General features: G+C 30.4%; 1 protein-coding gene across 2 annotated transcripts in view; it reads left to right on the top strand.

Moving 5' to 3' along the window:
* Positions 1–5,658: 5,658 nt before the first annotated feature.
* syk (spleen tyrosine kinase) overlaps positions 5,659–23,188 on the top strand; it is a 54,846-nt gene continuing 37,316 nt past the window's right edge. For both annotated transcript variants that reach the window (XM_056467034.1, XM_056467033.1), the window contains exons 1-2: positions 5,659–5,904; positions 22,106–22,549. In XM_056467034.1, coding sequence (XP_056323009.1) covers positions 22,148–22,549 — 402 coding nt within the window. In that variant the 5' untranslated portion in view covers positions 5,659–5,904; positions 22,106–22,147. The remainder of the gene's footprint in view (positions 5,905–22,105; positions 22,550–23,188) is intronic.

The following is a 23,188-nucleotide window of genomic DNA, read 5'->3' as shown; positions in this document are numbered from 1 at the left end:
AACCACAACATCTATTGCTATAATAGATGTGGTTGCTATGAACATGTTTCAAATTATCTGAAGTATTGTGCTGCCCCCTGCTGTGAACATAAAAAATATTTTACACTTCAAAATTGACAGCAGTATATATAGTTTGGGGTCTGTAGGATTTTAAATGTTTTAAAATAAGATTATCCTGCTTACCAAGGCTGCATTTATCTGTAATGGTATTGCACTATAAAATAACTGTTCAAAAGTAGTTTATAATTTAATTAAATAATTTTTTCCAGTGATTTTAAAGATGAATTTTCGGCTTTATTACTCCAGTCTTCAGAGTCACATGATCCTTCAAAAATCACTCTATTATTATTATTATTATTATTATTATTATTATTATTATTATTATTATTATTATTATTATTATTATTATTATTGATAATAATATTGATATTAATGGTAATATTAATAAAAGCAATAATCACTGGAGTAATAATTTCATTTGAAACTACATACAATAAGAAAGCAGTTATTTAATATATATATATATATGTATATATGTGTGTGTGTATATAATATATATATATATATATATATATATATATATATATATATATATATATATATATATATATATATATATATATATATATATATGTATATATGTGTGTGTGTATATAATATATATATATATATATATATATATATATATATATATATATATATATATATATATATATATATATATATATATATATATATATATATGTATATATGTGTGTGTGTATATAATATATATATATATATATATATATATATATATATATATATATATATGCAATTCTTACAACTCTATGTAAATAGGGTATTTTTAACTGTAGATATTTTTAAATTAAAATAAAGAATAATCTGCACATACAATCTTAAAAATACAAACATTTTGTTAATGAGTTATAAAATACTTCAATACATAGGAAAAAAAGTCCAGTATTTTGCATTAAACAGTTTACTTTTATACATTTATTATGCATGACATAACAAAAATTATTACAATGTCAGTAATGGGTTATTTCTAAGTATCCGGCTATGTGTGGCCTGCTTAACTTGTGACAAAAACTGAAGCACTGCATAGAAGTCATACTTGCTATCTAGAATTCATGTTTGTTGTCAATAAATCTCCATATTTACTTATTCATTCACTGAATTGTTCATTCTTTCATTTATTTATTTGGTTTGTCATAAATACTTTAATACAATTGAGACAAACCAAATTTCCTTTTGTGGTCAAATAACAAACATTGCAAAACTGCTTACATCTTATACCTGACACTCTTTCACTGTTAAAAACTGAGCATTGCTAGATAAACTGATAAACTCCGCCCTCTTTGATTTGATTGGCCAGTCATGAGCCCATGAATGCTGATATGCTGAACAGTTGAGGCAGACCAAATTCGTAACTGGTGTCAGATATGAAATATGTAATATACTTGGTCTACACATGACTCTCTTTCACTGTTAAACACTGAAGTGTCATGCTGAAATTACTCATTGAATAATCAAGTTACTTTTCAGACAAAAAGTAATTAGAAAAGTCATTTAAATACAATATTAATAATTAGTAATTGTATTTAATCGTTTTTGAGGTAACTTACCCAACATTGGTCTCCACATAAAGCTTAAAAGGATAGTTTATCCCAAAATGAAAATTCTGTCTTTTCACTCACACTCCACTTGTTCCAAACCTGACTGAGTTTCTTTCTTCTGTTGAACACAAAAGAAGATTGTGTGAAGAATGTTGGAGACTGACTTCCATTTTTTCCCTACACAATGGAAGTCAATGGTTACCGGTTTCCAACATTCTTTAAAATATCTTCTTTTGTGTTTATCAGAGGAAAGAAACTCAGATTTGCGACCCCTTGAGGGTGAGAAAATAGTGAACACATGTTCATTCTTAAGTGAACCGTCTCTTTAACAAGAAATCCACCATTGAGAGTGGAAATGTCACTGGGTTGTGAAATCCTCTGATGATTGTTCTTGCAGGTGTGCCACGGTTCTCTCTGTTATGTGAAACAACCCTCAGTGCAAACATAAGATATAATACTCCATCACGCAGACAGATGTACTGAAGACTCATTACAGAAGTACAGTAAACTGTGTCCATCACAGCTCAATGAACCGCATCACACATCTGTTTATCCTGATCACACACTTTCCACTAGTGAACATACAGATTGGTTCATGCTGTATTTTTAAATGTTTATTATTTTTGAATGCTTTGCCTGTATAGGGCTGCATGATATTGGAAAAGTTTAGCATTGTGATATTTAGTTTTACTATGATTGCGATGTGAATATAATTTCACCAGATGGTTTGAATAGCTCTATTTTGAAAGACTTCATTGATTTAGATTAATGGGGTGGTCAAGTCTTTTTCTAAACAGTTTTTCTATCTGCATAAATTCTGATAAATTACAAGCAAAAATGGAAACACTTTATGATAATTAAACACAGTGAATAATCTATTAAGCATTAGCAAATAGTGAATGTATTATCTGTTATTAACTCTACATTAATAAACGTTAGTAAGCATTTTATAACTGCAGCTACAAATGAGGTATTCTTGACTTAGAACTACTTTTATAATCTGCTTAATGATTGTACTTTCATACTTTGTTAATGATTTATTTTTCATTACGAAATTAAGTATTGCATCATTTACAAACCAGTTAATTAAACATTGGTGTTTTTTTTAAGATCATTAAGAATAAGTTAGTAAATGATTAATAAACTATTCAAATTAACATTTATAATTCTTATTATTCAGGCTTATACTAATAGATAATTTGTATGTTAATAAATGCTTTATTAATTCAACTTCATCCAGTTTTGTGACTTAATCTAAAGTGAGGACTATTTATGCTTTATAAATCCATAATAAATGACAATTAAAGGCTCAGTTAAATTCTATACAGGAAAAAAGAACATAAAGGACTCATTTCTATTCATTTAAAGATACACAAAAGAAACTATATCAAATGAAAAATAAATCTTTGCAACCTTATCTAAAATAAAATGTACAGTTTAAACATTGCATCTTATTATATTGTTAAATTATTATATTGTTGTTGTTTTATCCAGTTTTATGTTGTATTTTGACACTCCTGTTATTCAGCAAACTTTACAGTAATTTGACTTTTTAGATAGGATTGCAAAGATTTATTGTTCATTTGATGCCGAGCCTTTAATTGTCATTTATAAAAGATTTATAACTTTATATAGCTAAAAAGATTTATAATGCATAAATAGTCCTCACTTTAGATTAGATCGCAAACTGCATTAAGATAAGTTAATAAAGCATTTATTAACATACATAGTAACCATTACTACATGCCTGAATAATAAGAATTATAAATGTTAATTTGAATAGTTTATTAATTATTTACTAACTCATTCTGAATGATCTTAAAAACCTCCAACTACTTTTGAATACAAATGGTTTGTAAATAATGTAATACTTAATTTAGTAATGAAAAATCAACCAGTCACAAATTATGAAAGTACGATTATTAAGCACATTATAAATGTGTTTATAAGTCAAGAATACAGCATTTGAAGCTGCAGTTATAAACTGCTTACTAACGTTTATTAATGTAGAGTTAATGCTTAACAGATAATGAATTCACTAGATAGTAACGCTTAATAAATGATTCATAGTGTGTAGTTATTATAAAGTGTTACTGCAAAAATAAAGAAACAAATAGTGCTTTATAGTTTGGGGAGTTGAACAGTATTCAAGAACAGAAATTGAACAAGTAACGTAAAATAGCATGCTACTATAATTGAATAAATATTTTTTTAAATAATACTTAATAATGTCTTTTAATCTTTATAAATGATCTAATCAGGGTGGCACAATGGCTCAGTGGTTAACACTGTCGCCTCGCGGCAAAAAGGTAGCTGGTTCGAGTGCCAGCTGGGCCAGTTGGCATTTCTGTGTGGAGTTTGCATGTTCTTCCTTTGTTGGCGTGGGTTTCCTCAGGGTGCTCCGCATTCCCCCACAGTCCAAAGACATGCGCTATAGGTGAATTGAATAAACTAGTGCATGTGTGTAAATGCGAGAGTGTATGGGTGTTTCCTGGTACTTGGTTGTCCCGAAGAGCATCCGCTGTGTAAAACATATGCTGAATAAGTTGGTGGTTCATTCCGCTGTGGCGACCCCTGATGAATAAAGGGAATAAGCCGAAAGAAAATGAATGAATGAATGAAATAATCTAATCCTGAGATGTGACTATTGCAGATACACACACTGTGATATTGATACTATTGATATTAATTAGGTTAACTAGGCAGGTTAGGCTAATTAGGCAAGTTATTGTACAATGATGGTTTGTGCTGTAGACTATCGGAAAAAATATATAGCTTAAAGGGGCTAATAATTTTGACCTTAAAATGTTTTTTTAAAAATTCTAAACTGCTTTTAATCTAGCCGAAATAAAACAAATAAGACTTTCTCCAGAAGAAAAAATATTATCAGACATACTGTGAAAATTTCCTTGCTCTGTTTAACATAATTTGGGAAATATTTAAAAAAAGAAAAAAAAATTAAAGGGGGCTAATAATTCTGACTTCAACTGTGCTTTTTAAGGAGAGATTTGATTTTTAAAAAATCATTAACACGTATTGAATGAACTTTAAGAAATATGTACGAAATATGTAGTGTTCATCTTGGCACAAAAGTGCTGTGAAGGAATGAGCAAATAGCAAAATATTCACTACACTCTAAAAATGCTGGGTTCCACACAATCCCTTCATGTCATCCTAACACAAATAAATTAAGTTGACGTAATTATTTTTACAAATTCAAGGGGATTGAACATGAAACACTTAAGTTGTCCCAAAACGTCAAGAATTGTGATCATACAGCTCATTTTAAATAAATAGTTTGAAAAAGCAAAATAATTTTTGAGTATTCAGTATATTTTAAATTAAATAATCTAAAAAAACATTGTTTCAATCAAGTTTTGGGTGACATTTCACTGTAAAAACGGCTGGGTTCAACACAAATCATTCATGTTGTCTCAACACAAACCGATTATGTTTTTTTAAGTGGATTGAACATAAAAAATCTCCAGTATTGTGCCATTTGAACTTATTTTCAACTCATCAAGCAGCTATTTTTTGTGTATTGACAACCCCAACTGCTGGGTTAAATTGTTTGTCCATATTCCACCTACAATTTAGCTAAAGCAACCCAGAACTTTCTGTTAAAAGCAAATCATCGACTTTACCTAAATATATGAGTAAACCCCGTTGTAACATGGAACTCTTAAGTTGACTTAACTTCATTTAATCATGCACTCAGTAAATTTACTTAATAATTCTAAGACAACTCAATTGTGCTCACTTTTTTTCAAGTAAAGTCAGATACTAATCAATAGTCATCACGAGTAATCACTTTTTATAGAGTATACATACTATGATGATTGATTAATTTAATTATTTGACTAAAATAAGAAAATGTACAGTACATTAGGCCTCACTGACTGCATGACTATTCATGTATTGCATGTTATATATTTATGTTCTGAGATAGAAGAGGAAGTTAAAGATAGGACAAAAAAACAGTGAAGGAAGTAGGCAAGTTTCTTAAAATGAGGAAGTCTGCAAATAGCCGCTCTTACTGAAGTACTAAAGAAAAGGTTTGTGTCAGTACAAAAAAGCGAGAGAAAAGGCAAAAAATCTTGCGCTTCTGGCATCAGTGTATGCTCACAGTTTCAGCGTTCAGTCTGTGAGCGAGAACTCCTGAACTGGCAGCTTCTTTTGAACTATCCACTGAGTTTAAAGAGGCTCCACATCCTGTTCAGTTACAGACATTTGAACATGGTATACAGCCACTGGCCAAACTGAGGGCACTTAAACACTTCATACGGTAAGAATGGGTCTGGTTCTTCATGAATGATTTGTTTTATGAATGTGTATGTTGTGCTGGAGTATGATGTTAAATTGAATAAATTTCTAAAGCAAATTATGAGGCCTAAATGACTGAAAAACCTAATAATAATAATAATAATAACAATGTTATTGGCCAAAACTCTGGACACAAACACTTCATGTAGTCAAAGTGTGTCTGATTCTATATGAATGGTTTGTTTTATGATTGTGTAATGTTGGGCTGGTGTATGATGTTAAACTGAACTAATTTCTACAGCATATTAGAAACCTGAATGACTGAAAAAGCTTAAAATTATGTTATTGGCTGAAACTGAGGACACTTAAACACTTCATATGGTATGAATGTGTCTTATTCTCTATGAAATGTATGTTTTATGAATGTATAATGTGTGTATAATGCTGGAGTATGATGTTAAACTGAACTAATTCCTTAAGCAAATTATGAGGTCTAAATGTATGAAAAAGCTAAACTATATAACTATATATTGTTATTGGCCAAAACTGAGGGCATTTAAACACATAATACAATAAGAATCTGTCTGATTTTCTATGAAATTTCCTTTTCTTTTGTATGTTTTATGAACATGTAATGCATGTACAATGTTGTGCTGGAGTAAACAAATTTCTAAAACAAATTATGAGGCCTAAATGATTAAAAAAGCTAATAATAATATTAATGTTATTGGCTGAAACTGAGGACACGAATACTTTATACAGTAAGAATCTGTCTGATTCTGTATAAAAAGTATGTTTTATGAATGTATAATGTGTGTATAATGTTGTGCTAAAGTATGATGTTTAGCTGAACTAATTTCTAAAGCAAATTATAAAACTAAATGACTGAAAAAAAATTAAAATAATAATGTTATTGGCTAAAATCGAGGGTATTTAAACACATAATACAGTAAGAATCTGTCTCATTTTCTTTAAAATATGTGTTTTATGAATGTGTAATGTGTGTACAATGTTGTGCTGGAGTATGACGTTAAACTGAACAAATTTCTAAAGCAAATTATGAGGCCTAAATGACTTAAAAAGCTAATAATAATAATAATAATAACAATAATAATAATAATAATAATAATAATAATAATGTTACTGGCCAACATAGAGGACATTTAAACACTTTATACATTAAGAATCTGTCAGATTCTCTATAAAAATTTTGTTTTATGAATGTATAATGTGTGTATAATGTTGTGCTAAAGTATGATGTTTAGCTGAACTAATTTCTGAAGCAAATTATGAATTTAAATGACTGAAAAAGATTTTTTTTTTAATGTTATTGGCCAAAATTGAGGGCATTTAAACACATAATATAGTGAGAATCTGTCTGATTTTCTATGAAATATGTGTTTTATGAACGTGTAATATGTGTACAATGTTGTGCTGGAGTATGAAGTTAAACTGAACAAATTTCTAAAGCAAATTATGAGGCCTAAATGACTTAATAATAATAATAATAATAATAATAATAATAATAATAATAATAATAATAATAATAATAATAATAATAATAATAATAATGTTATTGGCCGAAACAGAGGACACTTAAACACGTTATACAGTTAGAATCTGTCTGATTCTTTATTAAAAAAATGTGTTTAATAAATGTATAATGTGTGTACAATGTTGTGCTAAAGTATATTCTAAAGTATGTGCTAAAGTAAATTTCTAAAGCAAATTCTAAACCTAAATGAGTGAAAAAGATATAAAAAATAATGTTATTGGCCAAAACTGAAGACATTTAAACACATAATGCAGTAAGAATCTGTCTGATTTTCTATGAAAAATGTTTTATTAATGTAGTATGTTGTTAAACTGAACTAATTATAAGCCCTAACTGACTGAAAAAGCTAAAACACACACACACACACACACACACACACACACACACACACACACACACACACACACACACACACACACACACACACACACACACACACACACGCACACACACACACACACACACATATATATATAAAATTATTATTATTATTGCATTTAACATGATTGGCTCTTTAAATATTTCATGAGCATGGTTTGATTATTCCATATGAAATGATCATCATGTAAATTGTGGTTATTATTAGAATACTTCAAATCTTACCATTTTGATGTGGCAGTAAGCAAATAATAGATAAAAGTTGCGAAGTGTTTTAAATGATCAGTATAATAAGAGCACTTTGTTGTGGCATCGATCTGTCATTACTTCTGTAACTTTGAAGGTGGTGGAAAAAGAAAGCTGCAGAAATATTTCAGATGTTTCTCTGTTACTGCTGTTTCGCAACTCTTTTAAAGAAGAAATCCATTATCTGTTTTAAAGTCAGATGTCATTTGATTATTTCACAAGCAATTTATAAACGATTACATAGAAATATCTGAGTCTAGGTGATTTTGAATATGTAATTTAATCTTTACGTTTTGTAAGATTTTGAAAGCTTTTATTTGAAACTTATTTGAAAATTTATTCATATTATTAGCACTTTGTTTTAAAATATAATTTAAAATGGCAAAATTATATGATTTATGCCAAAAACATTTTCACTATTTGAGTTTTAATACAAGCGGTTCATTCCGCTGTGGCGACCCCTGATGAAAAAAGGGACTAAGCCGAAGGAAAATGAATGAATGAACGAATAAGTTTTAATACAAAATTTGTTACATTTAATAAACGTCACATTGTTTTGTCAAAAAGATTTATTAATCCTAATTTCTACATTTTAAAAAACAAACGCTGTATTTGTTTGCTATTTAACGTAACTTAGCAAACATGAACTAACAATAAAAAAGATTAAAGATTTTTAAATATTGTAAAAATTGTGTTGCTCTGTGATAATGCTAATGAATTAAAGTGCCTTATAGTGAAAATTCTTCAAAATCATTTTGTTTTAAATGATAATTTAATCAGTTTGATTAAAACTACACTGTAAAAAATAAATAAATAATATATATAATATATATATATATATATGATCAAAAAGTCAAGACAACATATGTTTTTAGTTAATTGTAACTCCTTGAACTAAGTCAACCATGTTTTAACTTAATTTTCTAAGTCAGTTTAATATAATACAAGTTTAAATGATTCAAGGGAATTCGATTCAGCTTAAAAATGTAATTCAACCAGGATTTTTTACAGTGTATGAATGAAATGTCTATTGTACAACATTTCAACATCATTTGGTTTTTTTTAAATAAAATTATTTCTATATTCATTTCAATGTCAGTTTTATTTATATGACACATTTAAAACACACAAAAACAATAAATAAATAAATAAATAAATAAATAAATAAATAAATATATGAAGAGAACAGATGCAAAAACCTTTACTGTAAATGGCATCAACTATTTTTTAGAAAATTAGCATTTTTCTCAGTTTCCCATGTTTATATGCTGTTATTTAACTTTAAATGCTATGAAAATAACCTATTCATCAGCATAAAAGTGAAATATCTGAACTTACACACAGGAAAAATGAGAAAAAAACACTTAAAATTGAGAATCAAAGGTTAAAATTTAGAAGAAATGTTCAATATTGTCCTTAAAAGTTCTTATGTCTATATTGTCTATATGGACTAGCATATTTTCATTTTATGACTAAATCTAAATAATAGCACTTACTAAATTGATATTATTTTGCTTCAGTGAAGCACATTTTACTGTATCTCAACACAAAATCCCCAAATCACGTACTGTAATATACAGTAAACCTACACATCTGACCAACTGCGCTCATTTATTTTAATTAGGCGTTCTGCTGCTTTGTTGCATTTAGCGATTTCTGCTGCTTTGCTCACAAGTCTGTGACCACAGTTTCCATAACAAACATCAGTCGTGTTACAATAACACTGACCTGCTCTCTCTCAGCCAATCTGGTTTCTTCTTCATGGAATCTTTTGTGGTTGAATTCATCGCGTTTGCTCAAACACGCTTCTCTTTCATGCAGACGCTCGAAGCCCTGAAGTCTAGCATTAGCGCCTGAGTTTGAGGTGGCTTTTTGGCGAGCAAAAAAGGGCCAGAGGATGTTGTCTGTTCACTCAAGTCACATTATAAGCTCTCATTGTTGGAGACAAGGAAACAGAATGTAAAGCAGCTCACTGTATTTCAGTCATTTATTTCTGTAAGGACATTTGATCAAACTGTAATCGGGCTTTAGTTATTAGACTAACAGTACACTGAATTTTGCTAAATTTTTTTAAGGTAACTGGTTGCAAACAATTCATTTGGGCTGAATTTAAAGAAACATATTAAGTTGAACATTAATACATTTAATTACTTTGTTTAAATTCAACTTATATAATATAAATTGTATAAATTATAAATTGTTTGCAGCAAATTACCTTACAAATAAAGTAAATCTAATGAATCATTTTTTTCAGTGTAAATGGTAACACTTTACTGTAAAGTTGCATTAGTTAATGTTAGTTCATGTATTTAGAGACAAGATAAAACAATAATAATATATTACATATATAATATATTACAATAATAAATAACAATACTTTTATTAGAGTATTTATTCATCTTTATTAATGATGGTTGTTTATGAATGTAAAGTAAGAGTAAAGTAAATAAAGTAGCACAACTCTGAAGATGAATAATGCATTGGGAAATGTTGAACGATGATTAATAAATGCAAAAACAAAGTATCGTTTATGTTTTTTGAACAATCTTTTTATTCAGATGTAACAAAAATGTGACAATATAACACATCACAATCATATTTACATCTTTGTTTTCAATTTAAAGGAAAAAACAACACTAAAAAACCTACAAAATAAAAAAGAGGATAAAAAAAATACATGAAAAAGGGGGAGATGGGGGGTCACGGGTTGTTTTAATTTGTATCATATTATTCTAGATAAGATATTTGGAAGAAATTGTTGAAAATACAAGTTAAATCATCCATAAAGATGCATCATTATGACAATGGTTTGTTAAATAAATCTTATATATTAAATCTTATATGTAGAAGGTCAAGTCAGTGTCAATTAATTTAGTCTTTTCCTGTTTCGTTTAGTAGACTGCTGAAATTTGAAATTGAAATAAGATCTTTAAAGGGCGAAAGTATCCACCGTCAAGTTTTTACAAATTTATGAGTTTTTTTTTCTGTTGAACACAAAACAAGATATTTTGAAGAATGTTGGAATCTGGTAACCATTGACTTCTATTGTATTTATTTTTCCTACTATGGAAGTCAATGGTTACCGGTTTTCAACATTTTTCAAAATATCTTCTTTTGTGTTCGACAGAAAAAAAAACTTTTTTTATTTCGTTTTTACATATTATTTTATATTATTAATATTTATTTCAATTTCAGTTTTATTTATATGACACATTTAAAACACACAAAAACAATAAATAAATATATATATATATATGAAGATTACAAATGCAAAAACCTCTAAATGGCATCAAATATTTTTCTAAAATGAGAATTTTTCTCAATTCCCCTTGTTTATGTGCTGTTATTTCACTTTAAAGGCTATGAAAATAACCTATTCATCACCATAAAAGTGAACTTACACACCGGAAAAAATGAGAAAAAAATGTTTTAATTTTAGAGGAAAAGGTTAAAATATTCAATATTGTCTATAAAAGTTCTTATATGTGTCTCTATTGTCTATATTAACTAGCATATTTTAATTTTATAACTTATTTAGAAGATGTTTTGAAGAATGTTAAAAACCGGTTTGATTTTTCCTACTGCTTTCCAACATTCTTCAAAATATCTGCTTTTCTAGTGTTGGACCAAAAAAAAAAAACTCATATTAGTTTAAAATCACTTGAGGATTAGTAAGTATGAAGTGTTTTTTCCCATTTTTAGGTGATTATTATTATTCCGTTAACTAATGGAACCTTATTTCAAAGTGCAACCAAAATGATCACATTAAGAAAATGCTCATAAATGCACAAAATATTATTAGGCGTAGATTCTGTAATTTCCATGTAAAAATATGATGCTGCTATTTGTGTTCTTAACTTGGACTAGTCATCTTGAATTACCCTTAAGCTCAGTGTAGGAATCAGCTTAATTTATTGTAAAAATATGATGTTATTGCAAAAGCTTGACCACTTCCTGCATGAACTAGTTTCTGGGTGCCACGTGTCTTTTAACTTTTTTCACAAGTTAAGTGTCGCATATGTGTGAATACTTTCTGTTTCTGTAATGTGCTTAATAATGCTTAATAACTATAATAATAATAAAAAAAAATGCCAGTTAAATGTTTGGACAAACTTTCAAATCTCTCTGGCCACTTTCAATGAATTATTATTTTTTTGCACAAAATATGGCTACATATCAGTTTGAAAGCCTGCAGGTTATTGAGTTTTGGTCTGCTAGTGAAGATAAATGTGCTATATATTCTGTATTGTTTAATATATGATTTTGGGATCACTTGCAATATTTATTTGCAATAGCTCGGGTTATTAAATAATTAAAAGATGTAACTTTTAATTCAAATAACGCAATAGTAAATGTCTAAAATAGCTTTAACTATTATTAACAGTTGCTTTGTTCATTAGTTATTTTTGATTTATGTTTAATGTATTTATTCTGAAGTCTGAATGCTTCTATTTACTGTAGAAAAAGCTTTTATTGAAAGTTTATTTTATCATACTCTGTTAACAATTTGAGGGAAATGTTAAAGAAATATCAAAATTCAGTAGCATTTATGTACAAAGTAAAGTTTGACTCTTTCGTAAACATTAAAATTCTTTACATTTCTAATAGTCCCCCATACTTATTAAACATTTGAACTTCATAAATAGACAAATCATTTAAGAGTATCTATGAATTATTATATGAATATTTAAAACAGAAATTGCCTATGAATTTAATAGAATTACAAGAATGAAAATTTGTTTTGATATTTAGTATCAGAATCGGAAAGAGCTTTATTGCCAGGAATGTGTTGCTTCCACAGTGCAACAGAATGACAGAGACAGGACAAAAAAAAACTGATAATCAATATATTTTCTAACTGAAGTACTGTAAATAGTGAACACAAATATACAGATTGACAAGTGTTTGTACAAGTATATTACTATATACAACATTATATGTGCAGCTGTTATTTCAGGGTGTCTTCGGCCTCTTAAAAAGACTTCAAATGTCTTAAATTTCCAAAATTTCCAAGTTTTAGGCCTTAAAAAGTCTTAAATTCATTGAAATATTGTGTTGTACTGTAGGTCTTAAATCATTTTAAACAGGTCTTAATTTTCCTTTGTGCAATTAAAGCTACCCAATCAGGCCAACACCTAATCAACAATAATACATCTCAAAACATTATTTTTTTGTATATTTAAGATTTTATTGCAAAGAGATAAAATTCACAACAGCTATTAGACATTTTTACAGAAAATTCTCCCTATTAAATTCCTCTATCAGAGAAAGAAATCTAAAGCAGCACAACCCTTTACGTGATCTTCCATTAATTCAAAAACTGTTTACAGAAGTAACCCTACCATTAGAAAAAATCCTGTGAGCCCTGTCCAAAAATTTCATTCATAATGGTCTTAAAAGGGACTTAAAAAGTCTTAAATTTGATTTGAAGAAACCTGCAAAAACCCTGCAATTTGGCATATAAAGTATATGTTATTAAATAAATAAGTGAATATGTGTGCAAAAAGTAGTGATGTTTGTTTCACAATTACTATCATCACAATTGCTATCATCAGGTAGTATTAATATTGATATCTCTATATTTTTATCTCTGTTATTTTTAAATGACAAACATCAAGTGCCACATGATTGCTTCTGTTTACCAAGCACAAATAAATTAAGTTAACTTAATTGTTTATACAAATTTAAGTTGAACATAAAACAATTAAGCTGTCCCAAACAACTTAAGAATAACTTTACAATATTGAAAGTTTGAATTGTTTACATTAGTTAATGCATTAATATTAAATAATAAAAAGCAACATCTTTATACAACAATTATGTGTGTTTATATGATATTATTCGTGCTAGTTCAGTTTATAAACACACTGTAAAAATGCTGGGTTCCACACAATTCCTTCATGTTGTCTAAACACATATAGTTTAAGTTAGCTTGACTGTTTTTACAAATTTAAGTTGAACATAACACAATTAAGTTCTCCCAAACAACTTAAGAATTGTGTTGTTTTAACTCATTTTAAATTAGGAGTTTTGGACAAGTAGCAAAAAAATCATTTATTTTAGTGCATGTTTAATAGGAACCACAGATAAAACTTTAAAATATTAAACGTTTAAATTGTTTACATTAAATAATGTATTGATGTTAAATATTAAAAGCAGCATCTTTATACAACAATAATGAACCTTTATTAGTGTTTATAGCATCATATTCATGCTAGTTTAGTTTATTAACACACTGTTAAAATGCTGGGTTCCACACAATTCCTTCAAGTTGACTAAACACAAATAGATTAGGTTAACTTGACTGTTTTTACAAATTTAAGTTGAACATAACACAATTAAGTTCTCCCAAACAACTTAAGAATTGTGTTGTTTTAACTCATTTTAAATAAGTACTTTTGGACAAGCAGCAAAAATATTTATTTGAGTGCATGTTTAATATATAGGAACCCCAATTTTACAATATTAAAAGTTTAAATTGTTTACATTAGTTAATGCTTTGATATTAAATAATAAAAAGCAGCATCTTTATATAACAATTAGGAACCTTTATTAGTGTTTATATGATCATATTCATGCTAGTTCAGTTTAATAAGCTGAACTAGCATGAATATGATCATATAAACACTAAAAAGTATTTATGGACAAGCAGCAAAAATCATTTATTTGAGTGCATGTTTAATAGGAACCAAAACTTTACAATATTAAATGTTTAAGTTGTTTACATTAGTTCATATTTGGAGTTCATATTTAATATTGAACTAAATGGGTACCATTATTGACCGTTTTTTAAACTTTGAGGCAAATTATGAAGCTGTGTGCAAAAAGGGGCATCATCGCCTTTTTTGTCCCAGGAAACTATCACGTTTTCACATTGACCCCAATATGCTTACTCTTTTCTATCGTCTTTTTATTGAGTTTAGTCTATCCTTTGCTCCGGTGGCATGGTTTGGAAGTTTGTCCCTCAAAAACAGGAATAGCCTGAGCCAGATTATTAGGTGGTCTAGCAGGTTGATTGGTGAATCACAGCTGAGTATTGAATCCCTGTGTAGTAGGCAGCTTTTACAAATTGCCCAGAACATTAGTAGCTGCAGCTCTCATCCTCTGAGGAGTTTAACCTACTCCCTTCCGGTCGAAAGTTTAACTTTGTCTCATCATCAATTGTTGCTCTGAATAAATTGTTATATTTTATAAAGTACTTTTTTTATATGTACTTTATATGTTCATTTCTTTTTTATGTGCATATGTGTGATTAGATTGTTTGTATCAAATGCCAAATTTTGCTGCATAAATAATCTAACAAGTCAACTAAACTGAACTGAACTAATGTATTGATATTAAATAATAAAAAGCAGCATCTTAATACAACAACTATAAAGTTTATTAGTTTTTGTACTGTTTTTACAAATTTAAGTGGATTTAAGTCCTCAAATATCTCAAGAATAGTGTTGATTCAGCTCATTTTAAAGTTTTTCCTCAGTCGCATATCTCACAACACTATTTACATTTGGACAAGAGTTAATGCATTTCTCAAAACAATTAGTCATTTGTGCACATCATAGTAGCAGTTTCTTATTCCTTTCAACAAATTGCGAATGCTTTTGGACATGCATCAATTGCTTTCACACAACTCTCTGCTGTTTTCTAACATTATTATTAGCTTATGTCATGTCAGTCAAAATTAACTAAACTCAATGTGTGATGCTGAATAATCATTCTATATAAAACTAATAGTCCTCATTTCATTACTTGAGTCAGTACATACCAAAATGTTGAACTAGTTGTCAAAATCTGTCAAGCTAATTTTATGAATCTTTATTTTTTTTTTCTAAATTGAACATTTCATGAATGATTTACAGACCTGTGTATGTTGTATGTTCAGTTCCAATATGTACTGCAATATTGTTTACAGTTGTGCACAGCTCTACCCAAAAAGAGTTTAGGTTTGTACTGGTGTATTTATTCTTTTGCACAATGCTGTGAATAAATTAGAATTGTAAAGAGCATGTGCAGTAAAAATGTGAAACGTTCAGTGTCTTGGACTCAGATATCTCACTAAATGTAATCAGATACAGATAGATAGATAGATAGATAGATAGATAGATAGATAGATAGATAGATAGATAGATAGATAGATAGATAGATAGATAGATAGATAGATAGATAGATAGATAGATAGATAGATAGATAGATAGATAGATAGATAGATAGATAGATAGATAGATAGATAGATAGATAGATAGATAGATAGATAGATAGATAGATAGATTGATTGATTGATTGATTGACACTGAGCACTTTCTGCATACTAGCCAGTTTCTCTGCTTGAGGCAAAAGTTGTTTGTGATGAACACTGGTTTGTTATAGGACTTTCTTACCACCATATTTATGGTTGAGTTAATATGTTTTTGTTAACATGCATGACTGTGTAAAAAAAGATATGAGGTGTAGTTGCTAGTATGCCTATTTAAAAACACTAGACTTTAAACTCTAACGCTAATATATGAATTACAGTAGTTAACTGTAGAAATTAGAAATTACTTCTATATAGTTTGTATCGTAGCACAAACTACCGGTAACGCTTTATTTTGATGGTCCATTTGAGTATTAGTAGACTGTCTGCTTAATATCTGTTGATACTGATCTTTCAACAGACATTTAACTGACTATAAGAAACTTTGCAAGTGCATGTCAACTTTCACTAACAGTAACCCTAACCCCAACCAACCAGTCTGCTTATAAACTAATGAGAATTAGTTGGCATGCAGATGCAATGTAACTTAAACTCAACAAACGGACCATCAAAATAAAGTGTGACCAAACTATCTACTGTTTTTTTTTTACCATTAATTGTATGGATTTTTTAAAAGTTTTTGCACAGGCTAAGGGTCCATGCAGTGGTGAAAAGGAAAGCATATTATTATTTTATTGATCCGCTATTATATCTATTATAAGTTATTTGTTTACAATATGGTTTGGTCATTTGTGTGTTAAATCTACACTGTAAAAAAATTGTGTCAATTCAGTTTCCATATTTTGTGTTTTCCTTTTATTTACGGTCGTGACTTGCATTATTAGAATCTCTGCTTTGGGCTCTTTTGATGCTCAACATTCAACTTTACAATTTAACAAAGTGACTTTTATTCACATTCTCGTAGTTTCAAATAATATAAGGTATAAGAAATAATATATAGAGAAATAAGTCTGTAAAATGTCCTGGCAGTTTATTACATGGTGTTTGCAGCATAATATACAACAACAACCCAGACAATATATCACTTTAAACTGTTACAAATGTTCATAAAAGTCCATTTTTGTGAACTTTGAGGTTAAAATTGTTAGAAGAAAGATCAAGATCCCCTCAAAACCATAAATAAAAACATGTATCAGAAAATACGGGGAAGAAAATGAAAATTTATGGATATTTTTACCCCTAACCTGAGGTCACAAAGCAAGACATGTAACTGGATTAACATCTATGTTGATCCTGGAACAATATTCCAATCAGCCAATCAGAATTAAGGGATATGTTTATCGTTTATGTTAAGTTTAGGCTTTCGGTTAGGTTTATGCACATGGATCGGTTTCTACATGATTGTTATCCAACTATTACCCCCCCCCCCCTGATTTTAGTAATAATTTACAGTTATGGTTGGGTTTAGGAGTAGGGAATAGATATAGATTACATTTTCTAATAAAAATTATGTTTCAGAATCAACATAGATGTTAATCCAGCATTGTACTTGGCAAAATCATGACGTGCGTTTTACAGTGCAGGACACAACTTCCGAATGTGGTTTAGAGAGCTGGTTAAATAGCCGAGGTGGTGTCGTACAATCCCTTCAAAATATTTTTGAGAAGTCTGTAAAGAAGCAGAGCCTTAAAATTATTAGTGATCCAAGCCAAATTCTCTATAAGGAAATATAAGCTCTTACCTTCAGGGGAGAGGTGTAGGATACCAGCCTGAAAGTTAAATATGTGTAATATATATTCGTTAACTCCATTATCAATATTGCTTATGAAAATTGATTGGAATTGGAAGATGTTGGTGGTTTGTGGAATGTATTACTTCCTGTTTATATATTATTAATAGCTGTTTTGTCACTAAAATATATTGTTAATTTGCTTAACTAATCTTTATTTAATCTCTTTAGGAAATATAGACAATATAGTTGTCTCCTTAGAAAAATAAAGATAACATTTGAATCTGCAGTGTTTTATATAGCCTTTACATAGCCTTTTCAGATAGCCCCCTCCACCCCAGCTCCACCTGTGTATAGATGTGACAGTAATTTCATGTATGTTATTTTTGCAGCAGAAGTGCGTTTTATTCCATCATAATTTTACAGTAATTCCTACCTTTTTGATTTTGTAGCTAAATCATATAAATTTGTACGATCTCATTCATACATTTTAGTATGGTTTGCTCATCCCTCAATGGCAGTTGAGTTTAGGGGGTGGGGTTCGTTTGCATGCCTCCTTTTAAAAATTCATATGCTTTCTTATAAATGAAATCATAGTAATTTGTGCAAATTTGCCACTTTTTTAATCTGTGAATCAGTCGCAGCTGCATCCAGAAGTGTATCGGGTTCTAAAAGTTTGAATACTTTGAAACTGAATGCCATTTATTCAATTTAAGCATTAATCTGAAAATTATTTGGCAATTAATATAAAGGGTTGTTGTCAACTGTCCGACTCTAATACTGACGAATAATTTTAGTGAAGGCTAATTATGTGCAATCTGCAAAAGCATCTAAAGGTACATCCCTTTTCTGTTCCTAAATTTACATATAGTACACCATGCAGAATATGCAAATTATTTAATAATTTTATCAAGCATCAAACGGCATGTTATTTTTATTTACAGTCCTGAATAAGCTAAAGATGGTTACGTAGACTCTAGACAAACTAAATATGCTCAGTTCTCAAGAATGAAACACACTGAATAAAGAGCAAAGGTTGAATGTGTATATATTTCATTTATTGTTATAGGATCATACTTTTCATGTAGTGCTGCTGCCCTTGAGAAGCTAATACCTGCTTGTTTCCAAGAGATAAAATAAGTAAAATTTATTTTCTGTTCATTTTAAACACCCTGGCAGTAGAATCTGCAGATATTCTATTTTATTTTCAGAAATCTTTCTCCCAAGGACTTAGATTAAGATGAATGATTTTATGTCATCTAACACATCTTTAGTTTGATGGTCTGTTCGTTGAATTTACTGTAAGTTACATTGCATCTACAAGCCAACTAATTCTCACTAGATTATAAGTAGACTGTTAGGTTGGGGTTAGGGTTAGTGTAAGTTGACATGTACTTGCAAAGTCTCTTATAGTCAGTTAAATGTCTGTTGAAGGAGCAGCATCAACAGATATTAAGCATACAGTCTACTAATACTCAAATGGACCATCAAAATAAACCGTTACCAAATAATGAAATGGCAGCCCATGGTCCTGATCTAAACCTGATTGAAAATCTCTGGGAAATTACAAATCATTTTTTAAAGTGTGTATTTCTAATCTGAAACGTAATATATTTTAAAAGTATTACCAACAATCCCAACTCTGTAAACCATTAATAATCACACAGAATGAGATGGATTATATTTATGTTTTTACAGTTTACACTGTGACTGTAAAAAGTACATTTTAGGCTCCCTAAATGCTGTTGGCAAATAGTAAAATGCTTGAAAGTTTACAATTTAAAATTAAATACTGTTGTGTAAATGCAATATTAGTATCAAATACAGGAAATAAATATTTTCTCATGCTACAAGACAAGCAGATGCATGTGTGTAAGATAGAGCATGAAAACAGATTCTCAATCTCTATTTAATTTGAGCTCCATTAGATGAGTTGTGTTTCACCTAAAAACTTCTGCTTTAATTTACCCTCGCTGTCACGGAGTGTCAAGTGTCAGAGAGTGTCAAGAACCCTCAGACCAGCACTTCTCAATTTTGTCTGAAAGATTCACATCTACTGACATTTAAATTACAATTAGTAATAGCTTAAATAATCAGATACTTATTAAATGCTCTGCCGTGAAATTCTTCAGTCACCTCTTCCTGCCAGATCACTGACTGCAGTTTTTCTGAGCTATAACTTTGAAAGGATTTTCAATAAAGTTTAGATTAGGACCCTGGGCTGCCATTTCATTATTTCAGTGTTTTCATCTTTAAGGAACTGCTTTGGTTCATTGTCCAGCATGGAAATGCTTACTGCTTGGGTGATGAATGCAAGAAAAATACCACTAAACTATGACTCTTCACTGTTGATGTATTTGGACACTTTCCACAGTCTGAAAATGAATATGATGTTTCACATCAGACTCAAATAAAATATACTTTTTTTTGTACCAATTTTCTGTTCACTCAATATGCTTCTCAGCAAAGAGCTAGTCTGGTAATTTGATAAATTCTGGTGATAGGAGTAATTAGCTATGTTGTTGCAAACCAGTGGACTGACCACATTATAAAATATCTGAAATGTTGTTGTGGTCATTCTAAAATCTCTCAGCCAAAGCCTGGTTCATGAAAGTGGTTCAGCATTGTTGCCTCCAAAATGGTCTCCCCTCTAAACACCCCTGCATGTTCATTGTATTTCGTCTTCTGATGTGCAGGTAATTTGTTATATAGAGAGAAAAGGCCCACAGTGGTTTCTCTTACCAGAACAAATGCATTTATTATCTTTGATATTTGACTTCAGATGGAAACGGTGCTTTATCTGCAAATGTTTTATGAGATATTACAGTTTTGTGCGTAAGTCTAATTCACATCATCGGATGGAAACATAGCCACTCTCATTTACGTCTTGTTTAGTTCAGAGACTGCTCCTGTCCTGTTCTAAGTGTAGTGCTCGGCTCAAATTTGTTCGGGCCCTGCACTCATTTTTCTTGTCTTTGTCTTCGAGGTGAGCTCAAGCTGCGTGTTTTTACTTGTCTTTGTCTTTGACATGAGCTTGAGTTGCGTGTTCTCACTTGTCTTTGTCTTTGTAATGGCCACACGGTCTCAGCCAGTCTTAATAGGATTATGCAGTGACCTTAAAATTTAGGGAATTGTATGTTGTTGATTTCGATCTCCACTATATTGACACTATATTATTTTATAATGGTCGATTGTTGAAAATTAAGTTTTATACATTAATATAGTTTTTATACATTATAATGTACATCTGAAAGCTGAAAATGACATGCAGCAGTCTGGGTGGTTTGCTTTTTGGGGGCTTCTCTACACTGTAACTCGAATGTGGGAAAGACAATGAAGGTGACTCATCAGTGACAATACATGTTTCACATTGTCCACAGACCAAGATTTTCACTGCTGGCAACATTGAAACCGATATTTGGCCTTTGCACAAGTGACCAAAGATTTGGCTATGGCAACCCGGCCATGTATATTGACCCTGTGGAACTCTGACGAACAGTTTTGGTGGAAACAGGAGAATTTAGGTGCACATTTAATTCTGCAGTGAGTTGAGATGCTGTGGTGTTATGTTTTTTTCTTACAAACTGGGATAAAACCCAAACGGCTCTTTCATACAGCTTTCTTTGCATCCACAGTTACTCCTGTTGGATGTGGTTCGTCCTTCTTGGTGGTAGGCTGACATTACCCTTGATACTGTGGCTCTCGACACATAACAAACACTTGCTGTCTTGGTCACAGATGCTCCAGATATGTCACCCATAATGTTGTGTGCATTGCAATATTTTAAGCAAAACTGTCTTCCTCTGCTATTTAAACCTTCACACTTTGCTGAATGAAGACTGGCCACCAGACTGGTCAAGTTTAGCCATAAAACCTCCAACACTAAATTGGCCAGTGTTTCAGTTTGGTTGTCATTTTTATAGATGGATGGATGGATGGATGGGTGGATGGATGGATGGATGGTTCGATAGATAGATAGATAGATAGATAGATAGATAGATAGATAGATAGATAGATAGATAGATAGATAGATAGATAGATAGATAGATAGAACCTATGATTTAGTAAAATACCTAAAATTTCAACACAACAAAACTGATCTCCACCTTTTCCCTTTCCAGGTTATTCGCGCTCCTTTAGGTTTGCCAGAAGGTTGAGCAGATATGGTGGATAAGGTGCAGGTGCTGCCGTACTTCTTCGGCAACATCACCCGCGAGGAGTCTGAAGTTTATTTGCAACAGGGAGGATCAGGAGACGGTCTGTACCTGCTCCGCCAGAGCCGCAGTTTCCTCGGCGGCTATGCCCTGTCACTGTCCTACGGCCGCCAGTTCTACCACTACACCATCGAGAGGGAGCTGAACGACACCTACGCCATCGCTGGAGGCAAATCTCACCGGACGCCTATAGATGTGATCGACTACCACTCGCAGGAGTCTGACGGCCTCATCTGCCTGCTGAAGAAGCCCTTTCACCGGCCCCGCGGCACAGAGCCTAAAGTCGGGCCCTTTGAAGACCTGAAGGAGCAGCTCATCCGGCAGTATGTCAAGCAAACCTGGAATTTACAGGTTGGTGACAGAGTTTATTTCATTTCATTCGTTGGTAACACTTAAAATAAGGCTGTATTTGTTAATGCATTTACTAACTTAAAAAACAATAAACACATTTATTACAGTATTTGTTCATGTTATAATATAATGAAAATCATGTTGTTCATTGTTAGTTGTTAACTCACAGTGAATTAACTAATGTTAACAAGCATGGATTTGGAATTTTAATAACGTGTCAGTTAATGATTAACTGTGATTAACAAATGTTTTACAAGGACTGTTCATTATTAGTTCATGTTAGTAAATACATCAACGAATGAAGCCTTATTGTAAAGTGTGACCCACTCTTTCATAGCTCATAATACCTTTATAGTATTTTGGACAAACTGGTAGTAATTAATTACTATTCTCTTTTTTTTTTTGTAAATATATTAGCATAACTTAATCCCTGGCTACTTCTGCTTATATCTTTTCTAAACAAAATCAGAATCTTGGTAATATTATTATCGTATTGATTGTATTTTTAGGAATCTTTCTTAGTAGACCCAAGGACTTAAATTAAGATGAATGGCTTTATGTCATCTAACACAGAGAAATAATCATCCCAGGCTCATTCTGAAAGCGTACCTCTACAGACGTTTCTGGAGACCACAAAAT

Source organism: Danio aesculapii, chromosome 10 (assembly GCF_903798145.1).
Source record: "Danio aesculapii chromosome 10, fDanAes4.1, whole genome shotgun sequence".
NCBI lineage: Eukaryota > Metazoa > Chordata > Actinopteri > Cypriniformes > Danionidae > Danio > Danio aesculapii.
This window is presented reverse-complemented; position numbering and strand designations above follow the sequence as displayed.